General features: G+C 40.9%; 1 protein-coding gene across 3 annotated transcripts in view; it reads left to right on the plus strand.

Annotated features, from left to right (window-relative positions):
* The window catches only part of zgc:153169 (N(4)-(beta-N-acetylglucosaminyl)-L-asparaginase), an 18832-nt gene extending 2739 nt beyond the window's left edge, over nt 1-16093 (plus strand). The window contains exons 1-11 of one of the 3 annotated variants that reach the window (XM_021580379.2): nt 12293-12476; nt 13308-13446; nt 13539-13677; nt 13795-13951; nt 14043-14088; nt 14545-14583; nt 14771-14859; nt 15250-15265; nt 15348-15415; nt 15629-15733; nt 15877-16093. In XM_021580379.2, the coding sequence (XP_021436054.1) occupies nt 13338-13446; nt 13539-13677; nt 13795-13951; nt 14043-14088; nt 14545-14583; nt 14771-14859; nt 15250-15265; nt 15348-15415; nt 15629-15733; nt 15877-16020 (912 nt within the window). In that variant the 5' untranslated portion in view covers nt 12293-12476; nt 13308-13337 and the 3' untranslated portion in view covers nt 16021-16093. Of the gene's footprint in view, nt 1-12292; nt 12477-13307; nt 13447-13538; nt 13678-13794; nt 13952-14042; nt 14089-14544; nt 14584-14770; nt 14860-15249; nt 15266-15347; nt 15416-15628; nt 15734-15876 lie in introns of those variants that run through there. The other 2 variants (XM_021580382.2, XM_021580381.2) reach the window with 2 other exon arrangements.
* The last annotated feature ends 190 nt before the right edge of the window (nt 16094-16283 follow it).

Genomic DNA, 16283 nt, shown 5'->3' on the forward strand with positions numbered 1-16283 from the left:
ATCAGTCGTATATTGCACAAATCTGGCCTTTATGGAAGAGTGGCAAGAAGAAAGCCATTTCTTAAAGATATCCATAAAAAGTGTCGGTTAAAGTTTGCCACAAGCCACCTGGGAGACACACCAAACATGTGGAAGAAGGTGCTCTGGTCAGATGAAACCAAAATTGAACTTTTTGGCAACAATGCAAAACGTTATGTTTGGCGTAAAAGCAACACACCATCCCCACTGTCAAACATGGTGGTGGCAGCATCATGGTTTGGGCCTGCTTTTCTTCAGCAGGGACAGGGAAGATGGTTAAAATTGATGGGAAGATGGATGGAGCCAAATACAGGACCATTCTGGAAGAAAACCTGATGGAGTCTGCAAAAGACCTGAGACTGGGATGGAGATTTGTCTTCCAACAAGACAATGATCCAAAACATAAAGCAAAATCTACAATGGAATGGTTCAAAAATAAACATATCCAGGTGTTAGAATGGCCAAGTCAAAGTCCAGACCTGAATCCAATCGAGAATCTGTGGAAAGAACTGAAAACTGCTGTTCACAAATGTTCTCCATCCAACCTCACTGAGCTCGAGCTGTTTTGCAAGGAGGAATGGGAAAAAAATTCAGTCTCTCGATGTGCAAAACTGATAGACATACCCTAAGCGACTTACAGCTGTAATTGCAGCAAAAGGTGGCGCTACAAAGTATTAACTTAAGGGGGCTGAATAATTTTGCACGCCCAATTTTTCAGTTTTTGATTTATTAAAAAAGTTTGAAATATCCAATAAATGTCGTTCCACTATGATTGTGTCCCACTTGTTGTTGATTCTTCACAAAAAAATACAGTTTTATATCTTTATGGTTGAAGCCTGAAATGTGGCAAAAGGTCGCAAAGTTCAAGGGGGCCGAATACTTTCGCAAGGCACTGTATATATCATTGAGTTAAAAAAGCCGCATACAAACAGGCAGCTCCAAAATGCAGGTGTTTCAGCCTAGCTCAGTGCTTCTGTAGTGGGGGGGGGGGGGGGGGGGGGGCAGGCCAGCAGAAAATAGGAACATTGCACCGTAATTGGCTCAGCACTGCACAACGATTGGCTCAGTGTTCTGTCATTCTTCGGGACACTACATCACCGCCTATAGTAAGGGTAGACATCAAGAATGTGAGCCCTTTGGGTCCTGTCATAGACTTAGATTAGAAGTGCCCTTCCAAGAAGGCTCAAGGTCATTGGCCACAGATAAAAGGATGTCAAATCACATTATATGTACAGTAGCTTTGATCGGACTGATCATGTCAACATCTTACTTTCAAAGTCTTAGCTAGCAGTCATCATCATTTGTCATCAAGTCGACAATCTACTAGCAAATCCTTTTTAATCCCTGTCAAAAATGAAGAGAAATTATAGCCAAAACGTATCGGTTCTCATCGGCCATTGGACATAAAGATTACACAACAATTTGGAAATCGCAAATTCAACAAGAAGTCATTTGGAAGGAAACAGTGGCTAACTGCAAGCATTGCAAAGAAACCACTAACCGCCTGCTATTCAATGGAGTGGCTGTGTTTTTCCCCCCGAATTCCCACCATAAATCCAGAGAATGCCATACTTTGATGACTAAGTTTGATGACAAAATATGCCTACAAAAGACCGCTGTGCCACCTTCACAAGGTGAGTCCAAAAACGTCTTGTATGCTGCTGCATATATTATGTAATATGCAAGGGAGCAATGTATACTGTAGATAAGAAAGTCATATTACATGTATGTTGTGTAGTAAGCTGTTAGTAGCCCCTGTGCTTCATCCTAATAATTTTCACCAATGTGGTATTGTAAATACATCTAGTGGTTAGAGCGTTGGGCCAGTAACTGAAAGGTTGCTGGATCGAATCCCCGAGCTGACAACGTACAAATCTGTCATTCTGCCCCTGAGCAAAGCAGTTAACCCACTGTTCCCTGGTTGTCGAAGACGTGGATGTCGATTAAGACAGCCCCCCCGCACCTCTCTGATTCAGAGGGGTTGTGTTAAATGCAGAAGACACATTTCAGTTGAAGGCATTCAGTTGTACAACTGACTAGGTATCCCCCTTTCCCTTATCGTTCGTGGCCCGGTGTGTGCTTGTTTGGCTAGTGTTTAAATAAGCTTTTCATTTGTCACGTCAAATAACAATTCTATTATAGAATTGTGTTATTTGTCGTGACAAATTAAAAGCTTATTTAATGCATCAAATACTGTTATATGACATGTATCTTTTTTGACACGCAAAGACCCAAACGGCGTTCAATAATTTTGTATATTTTCACCTCTTAATTTCGCCTACTTGTTCTAACTTGGTGGTGCACATATAGCCTATTACCTGTTTTAGAGAAATGTAATCATCAAATATTGCAAGAGTTTTCATTGTCTGTTTATATGTCCCCTTTATTTATCCTATGGTTCTGACTTGTACAGAGAATGCACTGTAAGAACGGCCCATGTTCTGAATTCTGTCACCGTACATTTAAAAAGTGCTGAACAAATAGTTATATTGACTACGTCCATCGTAGCTTGCTCATTAATGTCTTAATCGAAATTACGGATAGCCTCTTATCCGCTTGTCGTCCCCATAGTTTGTACATCTCAAATGTCAGCAGAACCACATTTGATTAAGCAAGTCTGCCATATCAGCTATGTTTTTTTTAAAGGTAGTAAAGGAGGCTAAATGAACTGTTTCGCTGCCAGACAAAACTCCACTTAAAGCCAGGTGTAGCCATGGTGAGGTGTTGGGACTCTGCTGTTGGGACTCTGCTGTTGGGACTGCTTTATCTAGGCCCTAACAGATTGTGGGATTTGACCAAATATTTAGGAAGAGGTCATCATTTCATGGAGTCTGTGAAGGAAGAAACCACATGGAAAACGTGGTAAGCAAGCTGCGTAAAAAAACAAACAGATTTTCAACAAGTCAAAGATTTCATGACGCTTTTATCAGTTAGGGTCATCAGTTAGGGTATATACAAGCTTCAATATGAGGTCCTAAACCTAGCATGAAAGTGCATTCTTGTAGCTGTGCAGGCTAATAGAGTAAAAATGTTTGCCTTGGGTTAAATTGAGTCAATGGTCATGGGGTAAGTTGAAGCAATGGTTGAGCCAATGGCCAGTTGAGCAAATTGAAGTGTTTTTTTTTCCCAGGCGTAATGCAAGGCATTATCGCTGAGATATGAAGTAACAACGGGGCCTATGTTAAAGTAGTTTTAAAAAGTACAGTGTTTGTTTGGTCTTTAGCCTGTGTAAAAATACGTTTTAAAATCATACAAAGACAAAAAACATGATCGTGATTGTTGATTTGTGTTTGGGAAATAAAGATAGACATGGTTCTAAAAAGGTAGTGGTAATATTTCATTCAGTACAGAAATGTGTAGGCGGCTTAACTTACCCTGTCCCGTGGTTCGACTTACCCCCTACCCGGGGTAGTTTGTGCCAAGAGACAATTTTGGTGGGAATGGCTATATTTTCAAAACTGTAATGTTTATATGAATTCTGATTATTTCCAGGGATACACAACATCCTAAAATATATGTCTATACAATATCTTTGTTTAAAAAATACTATATTTCCTTTGACGTAGTGATGCTGAATGTAAAAAATGGCTCAACTTACCCCACTCTCCACTACCTGGTATAGTGTAAAGTAAACCTTTTAAGTCCTATTGATGTGGATTGAATTATCTTTATCCCCCACAGTAGCTCCTATCTATTCAAAGCTGAAATTGATCAACAGTGCTGTGTTTGTGTTACCATGATAGCTTATTCTTTGGCTGTTGTTTTCAGCAGCTGTCTCCATTGCTCAGATCACTAACTGGAGCCTGGCAGAGAGCAGGCCTTATCTAATGTTGAATGCATATCACACCCTCTGCTGATTGGGGTTGGGATTACAGTCTCGTGTGTTCAGTTGTCTCTCCCTGTTCCCTAATGTCCTCCTGTTCCATATGCTTTCTATTGGAAGAACTATGGCTGTTATCAAATCAAATCAAATCAAATTTATTTTATATAGCCCTTCGTACATCAGCTGATATCTCAAAGTGCTGTACAGAAACCCAGCCTAAAACCCCAAACAGCAAGCAATGCAGGTGAAGAAGCACGGTGGCTAGGAAAAACTCCCTAGAAAGGCCAAAACCTAGGAAGAAACCTAGAGAGGAACCAGGCTATGTGGGGTGGCCAGTCCTCTTCTGGCTGTGCCGGGTGGAGATTATAACAAAACATGGTCAAGATGTTCAAATGTTCATAAATGACCAGCATGGTCGAATAATAATAAGGCAGAATAGTTGAAACTGGAGCAGCAGCACAGTCAGGTGGACTGGGGACAGCAAGGAGTCATCATGTCAGGTATTCCTGGGGCATGGTCCTAGGGCTCAGGTCCTCCGAGAGAGAGAAAGAAAGAGAGAATTAGAGAGAGCATATGTGGGATGGCCAGTCCTCTTCTGGCTGTGCCGGGTGGAGATTATAACAGAACATGGCCAAGATGTTCAAATGTTCATAAATGATCAGCATGGTCGAATAATAATAAGGCAGAACAGTTGAAACTGGAGCAGCAGCACAGCCAGGTGGACTGGGGACAGCAAGGAGTCATCATGTCAGGTAGTCCTGGGGCATGGTCCTAGGGCTCAGGTCCTCCGAGAGAGAGAAAGAGAGAAGGAGAGAATTAGAGAACGCACACTTAGATTCACACAGGACACCGAATAGGACAGGAGAAGTACTCCAGATATAACAAACTGACCCTAGCCCCCCGACACATAAACTACTGCAGCATAAATACTGGAGGCTGAGACAGTATGTTATGATTTTTGTTGTGATTTTTGTCTCCTGTTATTTTATTTTATATTTTGTACAGATTGGTCTATGTGCATTTAGTGCGTCATATGGAAGTGTCAGATAGAGTGGGAGTAGGAGAAAAGGGGACAGCACTTTTTTTTGTCATCAAGGGATCTGTAAGGGGTGTGAGGGGGTATGTGGGGTAGCAGAGGAAAGATGAGGTAATTTTAACCAGGATGAGATTGGGGCACCTGTGGGTTTACATTTTATATTTAAGTCATTTAGCAGATGCTCCAGAGTGACATACATTTAGTGCATTCATCTTAAGTAGGCCTAGGTCTAAGCACTTAGATCTCAACATCTACTAAACTAAAATGTGGAATTGTTTAAAGATGGTCATAAAATTGATCATTTAGCCATTTGATTTAGAATTTTAGGACCCCTGAAGGTATATAAAATGATTTGATGAAAGGAAAAGAAATTATTTATTTATTTAATTTTGGGGGGATAATAAGACTGACATGTCTTATTTAAGATACTCTTTGAAGAGGTAGGGTTTCAGACATTTTCGGAAGATGGGCAGTGGCTCTGCTGTCCTAGCTTCAGGGGGAAGCTCGTTTCTACCATGGGGTGACAGGACAGAGAAGAGCTTTGACTGTGCTGGGCGGGAGCTGTAGGGATGGGAGGCCACGAGACCAGGGCCCGGTTTCCCAATAGCGATGGAATTTAGGCTTACAAGTGTTTTAAAGATACATCTTCGGTCGTTGTAGTAAAGATGTAACATGCGTTTTCCAAAACACCATGCAAAGAGAACAGTCGCTAAGTGTGTCATTGGAGCATGTGTGTCACGCCCTGGCCATAGAGAGGCTTTTATTCTCTATTTTGGTTAGGCCAGGGTGTGACTAGGGTGGGCATTCTAGTTTCTTTATTTCTCTGTTTTCTATTTATGTGTGTTTGGCCGGGTGTGGTTCTCAATCAGAGGCAGCTGTCTATAGTTGTCTCTGATTGAGAATCATACTTAGGCAGCTTTGTGTTTTGTGGGTAGTTAGGCACCTGTGTTTTGTGGGTAGTTGTTTTCTGTTTTCACCAGATAGAACTGTTTCGTTTTGTTCCACTTTGTTACCGTGTTCAGTTTGAATAAATAATCATGAACACGTACCACGCTGCACTTTGGTCCCCTTCTTCAGACGAGCGTTACAATGTGTCGATAGTGTCAAAAGAAAGGGAGCGCTGCTCTCAGATTAGCTTTCTCCATTCAAATCTTAATTTAACATAATTATTTCACAATAGTGACTACGGATCAGCTCCTATTACAACCTAGTGCAGCAAATATTGAGGTGGCTTTTTCTAATGTAATGCTTACCCAATAAAAATGCACTAAATCACCAATTTGGCACATCATTGTGCACGTTATGCAACAACGAAATAAAAGAGAAACCTGCACACTGTTCTTGCTAGTATCACTGTTTATTAAGCTTACGTATTGGCCTCAAGGCATTCATCAGAGCTTTGTAAGTGTTTTTAATCTGCAGCTCCACCCACATCCGTTCAGTGCATCAAATGTTGCTGTCGTCAAGAGAAAAATAAACATGTGTTACCAAATATAACAATTTCATAAATATTCATACAAAGTACATACTTTATTATCATGTACCTGCAACAAAGATACTATAGCTCAGATGTGCGAGTGCCTTTTGAATTTTGAGGCTACACATCATGAAATAAATTGAGACAAATTACAGAAAGTAGTAAAATATTACTCAATTGATTGAACATGAATATGATTGAAATAGGCATATCCGGTTGTCATTTTGTCATGCAGAGCGGAACAGGTGAACCCAAGAGCAGACTGGGATGAGGTAACCAAGGTATTTATTGAAACACAGGTGGAGGATGGGGTGCAGGTCAGGGGAAGCTTGGGCGGGTTGCAGGAAGCCAAGTGCAGAGGCTGAGGCTGGAGAGAGGCGAGTTGGGACTGGGTAAGCAGGTCCGGGGAGAGAAATCCAAGGACGCAGTGGATTGGTGGGTTCAGGACAGAGTAACAGAACTAACAAGACGTGGGACTGGAGACGGGGTCAGAGTGGGCAGAACTGTAGCGGAGAGGAAAACAGCATCAGGCAAGGGAAAACAGGCATAACACAAACACAGGCTCTAATCAGGAACAACCGGCTAAAACCGCAGATTGACTAAGCAGAGGTTACAATCTGGCAGCGTGGAAGTGGCAGAGCTGAGTATTTGTAGAGGTCTTGATTATGGAACAGGTTGCAGCTGGTGTAGATCTGCTCTGCCTCCAGCACACCTGGCTCCGCCCACACAATCACACACACACACACACACACACACACACAGAGGAAGAGGGAGAGAGCACTGGGAGAGTGGCGGCAGGTTAGGAAGACACGGGATGAGAAGTAGAGGACGTGGTAGGAGCAGATGTAACACGTTTGAAGCATCTTTTTATACGTTATTTGTTTGTATCAATTGCAAAGACAATGGCAACTTTGTACTTGTAGTCAACTTTGTTCTGAAGAAAATCAATTAGCATAGTTAAAAAATCCCCATAAAACCAGCTAGAAAAATCTGTTTTTTGCATGGGCTACGTCTCAATCAACCACATCCGCCGATGTCGGCCACCCGCATCTGTGGGGAAAGGTGGAAGAGCTACAGCGATGTTAGTCGGACCATGAGACTTCCCGAAAATTGACCTTCTCACGAAATGGTAGTGTCTGAACGGTTGGCCTAGAAACTATTAGGACCCCTCTATGGAAAGATGAGACTCTCATGAACATGATCGTGTCTGAAGTCGGTACCACAGATATGCCAACTTCTGTCTGAAGTGTCCGAACAGTTTGGGCTACACATTAATATGACCCCACTATTGAAAGTTGAGAACACATACAAGACTTGTCTGAAGGTAGCCCTGTACCAGTTTTAAAAAATGATGGAAGTATATTTAGAAGTAGTTTAGTGCCTAAAAACAGGTATTAAATATGTGTCAATTTAAAAAAATAATCTGATCTTTCTTATATGTCTCAGATATAGGACAAACACTTCAAAACAAACTTCCTTTAGATTTTTTTTATTTTTTACTATCTGTTTTTCAATGTATGAATCTGTTATGTAATGCATTTCTATAGGCTAATAGCGGTAAGGTCAAATTCAATGTTTCATCAAATAATTTAGAAAACATTTTTTGATACCGAAATGAGTCCTACAATTCAAATATGACCATCTTTAAACAATTCCATGTGTTAGCTTAGACTCTAGGGCAGGTGTGGGCAACTCCAGTTGTTGTGACGCGACTTGCAATAATGTGATGACTGTTATTTATTAAATCAATTAATTATGTTTAATTGTTACTCAATTAAATTAATCATGTAACAATTAACTCATTAGGCATTTGGGGCACCACAGAAAAAGTTGTTTAACAAGTTACCATCTCCCAAATTAAACTCTTGGAAGATATGTATCTCAATAACAGTCACTGATTAATCATTACCTCGTCAGTCTCATTCTGAATGTCACATACTCCTTGATATCTGAAGGAACATTAACTGTATTGATGAATCAGCAATACACAAATTGGCGTAATTATTTATTTACTAACTAACTAAATAATAACACAGAATACATAAACACACACACACAGTATAGGTTATTGATTACTAATGTAATACAATGAAAACAGGTCCCTAGTGGACTAACAAAAGCATAACCGTTTGGTTATAAAAGATGGAAGGATGGAAAGAGAGGGAAAGGGAGAGTCAACTATCGTTGTTACATTTGGAAGCTACGCTCACGGAAATATGAATAATTAGCACACTAACCACCGCTCATTCAGATTAGAAATGCAATATATATTTACGCGGAGCTGTCCTTGATCGTCGTCCATCTCTGTTGAACTTGGTGGGTCCTATGGTGAAGTTGTCGAGGGATATAAGACTCTGGTTTGTCCACGAGAGGTCACAATGTCCTTTGCAGAGCTTCTCTGGTAGTGGAGTGGTTGTTAGAACAGTTACTTGAGATTTATGAATGGTTGTCTGATAGGGATCTGTTCTTCACCCTTGTGTCTTTGGTCAAATGTCCTAGACTACTTTACATGCCAGCTGCAGACTGGTAAATGCTATGGTCTAGTGAGTTTCTTCTTCTTCTGTAGGGATTGAGAGTCAGAGTTTCACCATTTCAAACGTATGGACTACTGTCTCACGTTTTCTGGTCTGTAGAGTTTAAACCATTTGTCATGTTCAGCTCGCGCTGTATGTTGGCTGGTCTCATGGAAATGTAGTTACAAAGGCTTTTATAAAAAGGGAGCGTTCCATCACGCGAACACAATGCCTGTGCTCACTTGGGCATGATTACTAATTTGTCACAAGTTTATATGGAAAACAATTATCTAATCTAAAATCACATTGCTATCTTCCCAAAAGTATTATCATACATAATCATATATTTTATACAACATTTAGATGCAAACCTGACAACTAGAATGTGTACACCCTCAGGGATACAGTTATTTAGTTATACCATCCTTTATGACATCACAAAATAATAAACAATATGACATGTTTATTATTTACATCCCCACCAACCATTCCAAACATTTGAATTTCAGAAATAATGTTCCAATGTCCAATCTTTTGATGTTATAGTTTTTAGGTGGGCCACACTCTCTGTAACAAAGACGTTTCAGTCTTCCAATACTGCAGGGAAAGGAAGAGAACGTTCTCTCTAAATATACAACCCAGTGTTAAGGTGTCAAGACCGGCAGAGCCAGCCCCCCCTTCCCCTCTTCTGTGGGAGAGAGGGGGTCTGGCTATCCCCAAGCATTTGCCTAGCTGATGGGTCCTTTGATCCACTGTATGGAGAGTCATGACAGTCCACGGGGTCCTGATTGGTGTCACATTTTTCCCCCAGCCCCAGCTAAAACACCTGACTCCATCAATCAACTAATCATGAATGCAATTTATTTAATCAGCTGTGTTTGCTAGGGATGGGGAGAAAGTGTGACACCACTCCAGCTCCCGGGGACTGTCAGGACTGTCAAGCCATTCTTAAGGGTTTGATGAGCGTAGCACTGAGTGGGTTCAGGAGAGGGATGTCTGCCATGGATGCCCTGGTGACAGTTAGTACAGAGATAGGAGAGGCCCTGAAAATAAAAGAGGTGATGAGTGTTGTGTATTTTTTATGGAAGAGAGGTGGGAAAGTTAAATATGTGATGAGGAAGATGCAAGAAGTTGTGGGAGTTGTGGAAGATTGGTCTCTAACATGGGGGTTTAGGATGTCTATGGCCAAGTCCTGCTTTATGGTGTATTCTAGGAGGAAGGTTGAAGATGTTAGGCTGCAAATATACGGACAGGATATAGGTTGGGTGTATTTAGGTATGTGGTTTGATGAGAGGCTTACGTTGGAGGAGATGTTGAGCATATTAAAGTTAAGTGTAGGAAGGTGCGTGAGACGGTGTGTGGAGAGATATATAGATAATCCGTTTTTATTCATTTTTAAGGATATATTCAGATGATTCAAATGATCCAGTCAGTGTTAGGGTGGGGGCAGGAGTGTACATCCCATATTTCAATCTTAGAGTATGTAAGCGGTCAACTGATTATGTGTCAGTGTATGCAGCCGAGTTGGCTAGGTTTGAGATGGGTGGAGGAGGTGAAACCACTCAGAGTGGTGATCTGCTCTGATTCGACGGCAGTGTTGAGTAATGTGAAGATGGGCAGGTCGGATATGACAGACTTGTTTGTGAAGATGATGGTGATGTTATTGGGATTGGAGAGGATGGGAGTGGTGGTAAGATTTTTCTCGGTTCCCGTCCATGTGGGTCAGGAGGGTAATGAGAAGGACGATGTGGTGGCTAAGAGTGCTGTGAGGAGAGAAGGAGTAGATATTCAGCTCTCGCTGAGCCAGAGAGAAGTCAAGTTCTTGATCCGGGCAAAAGGGCTTGATCTTTGGCAAAGGGAGTGGGATGCTAGTAGTAAGATGAGGCAATTTTATCATATATTTTTTTTTTTTACCTTTATTTTACTAGGCAAGTCAGTTAAGAACAAATTCTTATTTTCAATGACGGCCTAGTGGGTTAACTGCCTGTTCAGGGGCAGAACGACAGATTTGTACCTTGTCAGCTCGGGGATTTGAACTTGCAACCTTCCGGTTACTAGTCCAACGCTCTAACCACTAGGCTACCCTGCCGCACCTGCACCGGTCAGGAAAGGAAGAGGTGGGGACTATGGGATGTCGACAGGGTTGGGTAGGTTACTTTCTAAATGTAATCCATTACAGTTACCTGTCCAAAACTGTAATCAGTAATGTAACTTTTGGATTACCTAAACTCAGTAACGTAATCTGATTACATTCCGTTACATTTAGATTACTTTCCCCTTAAGAAGCATTAAAAGAAGACAAAAATGTATGTTACCAATTGAACGGCATCTATTGCAGAATAAATCAATGTTAAAGTATACATAGCTGGCCATATATGGATGTTGTATTTAACTTTATGGGTTGGTTATGTAGGCTTCTTCTAACCCTTCACTTTCTACTACATATAATAATACGATTAAATGATATCTTTACATTAAAAACCAAAGTTTATTAGAATTTCAGTCATTCCAATAAATGTTATACCCCTTGATCTTCAAGAATAGAATTTGGAAATATGGAAGTATAGATTAGCCAAATTGTTTAACCTGAGCATGACCCCAAAACTAAGTACTTACTAAACAGCTCTACTCTGTTTTTCAGGATTTTGTTGTCATGGGGGACTGATTGGGCTCATTGATTCGAGTTGAAAAATAAATGCTGCGCACATGGAATGGCACGATTTGAGCACTACTGAAAAGGGCTATTTACATGTGAAAAATAAAAGCCATATGCTGCATTTGCTACAAGCCTATTGTTTACATTTTTGTTAGTGACACTGATATCTTGAGCTGTTTAAAGGGCAAATCCACAGATGAAACAATAACAAAAAGGTTGCCCCACCTCTGTTTTGGAAAAAAAAAAACACTCTCAGATTAATAGACAGAGCTATGGATGCAAGGATATCAAAATGATTGTTTTAACCATGTTGTCATATGCTGAGGCAGTGAAGAAAGTAGAGAAAGATGGGTCAGGAGGGAGGGATCCTGAGAGCAGTGGTGTGCGTAGTAGAGCTGTACCAGTACAGAGAAATAAGCCAACAAGTGATATAGCAATGATTATCAACTGTACTGCAGGGATGGAACGTAAATTGCAGAAAATTGAGGTTATGGTGGTAGCTGCAGAAGTATTTGGGTGCGCGAGACTTGACGTCAGAAGAGTTACAGGGTGTGTTAAGTGGTGATATTCCATCCTTTCAGGCTGTTGGCCTGAAGTAGGACTACATAGATTTAAATAATGGAGTAGGGTGGTTTTTATTTATTAATATATACTTTTTAATTTGTGAGTGTAGTGTCAGATGGTAGGCTATAAAAAAATGTAAACAATGTATTAAGAGAGTTCAACTCCAGTCTAGTAGGTGGCGGTAATGCAACAGTGGATGCCAACCACAGTTTTCTTCATCGAAGAAGAAAATCACTTTCGTTGGCAAGTGGTAGACAACATTTTACAGTGGTTCTATTTTTCTTGTTCTGTTTTTTTAAATTGTATATATTGGCAGCTTCGTTTAACATAAATAAGCATAAATAATATATGTGAGTTGTACTGTACAGGGAAGCTGAAAGAGAACGAAGGTAGGCGATGTATAGCCTTTGGACCCAGTCTCTCTAGCTGCTTTTAGCAAAGCGGGTGTATTTACAATGCATACACTAGCTTTGAGCCCAATTGAATTGGGTTGCACAAAAACAGTGCGCAGGAAGCGAGTTAAATACAATTCAATTTCGACTTACTGTGCCGGTCGGTTGGTCACTATGACGCGGAATATAAATAAATAATAGTTATGCACATGCGTCATGTGGCCAAAAAATGAACAACTTGGGGGGGGGGGAGCTTTTATTTTGACATGAGGTAAGCAGAGAAGAAATGGGTCTATAACTGACCCACGTTTGGAAGGTCTCTAATTCCCTCTTTTTGTGCAACCCAATACAGTTGGGAGCAACGCTAGTGTATGTTAATACACCCCCGTTGATAAAAGCAGCTACCCTCTTCCAAGTACTGATGTAAACAAACATGCAATAATCATTACAAGCATGGCAGTTGCATAACTTAAACCAAGGATCCTCTCAGAATCTAATGATGATTTGTAGCCTATTTGTTGTATCCAGAGTCGTATAGAGATCTATACTGGTCGTGGTGAAATCAGTGTGTTTAATTCTTGGTCATGTCCATATTCTACAACCCCTTATATTTTGCCCAGTAAATGCATAGGTAGAGATCTCTTGCTTTCATCAATCCAGCATTTCCAATGGTGATGACTCATGAAGGAAAGAAGATGAGAGGAAAGTGCTAGTAGTGCATCATTAATCCATTTGTTTATTTACTCATTTGTTTATCCCAGGCCTTGGATGTGGGGACTTGAATTAGTATATGGATTGGGACTATAACCCTGTGTTTTGTCCTCCTAGACCCAGTAGAGTTCTTCAGACAGCGGAACCATGGCAGCTGTGGGGACATGGGGTTTCTCTCAGCCTTCCGTGGAGAGAATACGGTCCCTGATTACCGCTGGAGGACACGCCACAGATGCTGTAGAGGAGGCCATGGCAGGTTGGCATGAGTTGGCGTGGGTGACTCATCTACTACAGTTCCACAGTGCAGCATGTCTTATGTCCATTGTGAAACTCTTGTATTTCTTCCAGATGTTGAAGATGATCCAAAGACTGGGCTTCACATTGTGGGGAGGGGAGGATTCCCTAACAGTGGGGGAGTGTTGGAGTGTGATGCTGCCATCATGGAGGGCATCACTGGCAGGTTCGGGGCAGTCGCAGCACTACGGGGGTGAGAGAACCACCTGCTAAAACCACTGCCATGGCATGGGAAAGAGATGTCTGTGAAAATGAATAGTCATAGGGAAGCCCATTAATAAATGTAACGGTATGAAACTATGGTTTCCAGGGTTGGGGCTCCGGTGCGGGTGGCTCGTAGGGTGATGGACAGAAGCCCCCACAGTCTGCTTGTTGGGGAGGGAGCAGTAGCTTTTGCCAGGGAGCAGGGCTTTACTATAGAGCCCAATGACAACATGCTGAGTGCACACTCAGCCAAGGCTTACCAGGTACCAATACTCCCTGGGGGGAAATGGCATGGCTAACCATTTTAAATATAAATGACAGATGTTGGAAAACTACAAATTATAAATCTTGCAGGAATTTCTGGAACAGAAGCAACGTGTCAGTGGACATGACACACTTGGTGAGAACTGAAACTTTATTTTTTTTAAATGTTGATTTATCATGATCTTCCTGCTCATTGTAGAGCATTGAGTGACAGTAGAACATCTACTGTAACAACTGAAAATGACTGATAAATGTGACTGAGACTTGTGCATTAAAGTGTTTGGTCCTCTAGGGGGAGTCCTAATCCATATAATCACATTAGTCTTAGTTGTATATTACATTATTTATGGATCCCTAACCTGACACCTACTGTTTTGAATCTGGAATCTCTTTACAATAGTCTCGATTCCCCCCATCTCCAATATCAAAGTTTCTCATCTAGGTTAAATAACCCCACTTTCTCTTTTTTTAAATTATTATTACTGACCATTCCTGCAAGACAAGTTGGTACAAAACATCTGTGGAAGCAGGTCTAAAAGTGCAGGTTACATATTTAGTATCAGATCTAACAACTTCTTCCCTTTCTCAACAGGACTTATAGCGTTAGACAACATGGGGAACATAACTGTTGGTGAGGAAGTTGGTGTCTTCTGTTTTTTCTCTTGCTCTTTCTTATTTATTATGTAAAAGACATATTGCAAGCTCCAGTAGTTGAGTATTTATTTTCAGAGTCTAGATATACTTCCATCGTAGCTACGGTATGAGGTTAGGTTGTAGTAATATGATTCAGCTGATTTTGCTCATGTCCTGTTTTTCAGGAGTTTCTACTTCAGGGGCCCCCTTCAAATCACCAGGGAGGGTGGGAGACTCACCCCTACCTGGATGTGGCCTATACGCTGAACACATGGCAAGTTTACAGCTACCAAAATCAACTCCATCAAAGAACTGCACACACTGATGAACTTCTTTCCCTCTGTGTTTGTTGACACAGTACACAATGAATCCATTTTACTGCATGTTTGTTAATCCTACAAAGATTGCAGGTTTATGTAAAGTTTTAATACACTATTGTTAATGTATCGCTTAAAGGGAATCTCATTCATAGCCAATTCACCACAGTTTTACATCCTTATGATCAAAAAACCACTAGAGCAAGGGAAACGCATGTTGAATTGAAAGTGGTTTAAAATATTCCAACTGAAGTAACAGTCAGATTGCAGGTTCACACTAAGTGTAACAGGCACATTTTTCTATGACTGTCATCTCTGTCATTGTATAACCCTGCTCACTTTTTCAGGTGGGCGCTGCGGCAGGTATGTGAACTATTTGGATTATCTTTTCTTTGAATGCTCAAATATATGTTTTATTATATTTTCTAAAGACTTCTCTTATCAGCCACAGGTGATGGTGATAAAATAATGTGTCATTGCCCAAGCTTCCACGCTGTTCAACTGATGAAACAGGTAGTGTTATGAGATTATCAAGTCATAAATCATTTTACTTTGTCAACCTTATACTGAGTCAGGTGAGTCAGTTTGATGTGCCCTGTGGTTGAGATGTTTGAGCAGCCACACTGTCCCATGAAATCTAACTAGCCAGCTATTATTCACACAGCATTAGCCTGCCTGGAACTTTTGGCCACCCTTACCTCAACTGACTTTCTGTCTCTCCCCCAGGGGTCATCACCCAACATGGCCTGTTACACTGTCCTGGATGACATCATCAGGAGGACTGCCCCGGACAAGTGCTTTGAGATTGGACTCATCGCCCTGAACGTGAAGGTATCTTTTCTACTCTTAGTACTATATTATAGAGATACAGAGTAGTCATTGTTATATAAATAAATGAAGTTGCACAAAAAAACAGATTGGGTCTTTCTGTCTTCTCGACTCCCTAACACTAGATTGAAACCTATATCCTCTAGGGTGAAGTAGGGGCTGCCTCTTCAGTGGAGTTTCCCTACACATTCTGGATCCAGGGGAAGGACTATGTGGAAACAAGTACTCAGCTTCCAAATTCCACAGAAATGGAGGGCACAGAAAAATGTGACAGATGTACAGTAAAATAAAGGGTGTGTCATTGTTAACAGTGATGTCTTGAATTGTATTGATAGTAATTGATAATAAAAAAAATATGTTTACTATAATGGTCTAATAGTGCTGTCTGAAATAATACTTTAAAGTAGGCCTACACACAGGTATGAAAATAATGTTATAATGGTATGTATTATACTTATTTCCCCCAATCTGTGGAAAGGAAGTTTCTATCTTTAGCCTACTTGTGAAATTTTGAACGCCTTTAACATGCACAGTTTATGGGCTGACTGACTCA

The sequence above is a fragment of the Oncorhynchus mykiss genome, chromosome 23 (genome assembly GCF_013265735.2).
Source record: "Oncorhynchus mykiss isolate Arlee chromosome 23, USDA_OmykA_1.1, whole genome shotgun sequence".
Taxonomy (NCBI): Eukaryota; Metazoa; Chordata; class Actinopteri; order Salmoniformes; family Salmonidae; genus Oncorhynchus; species Oncorhynchus mykiss.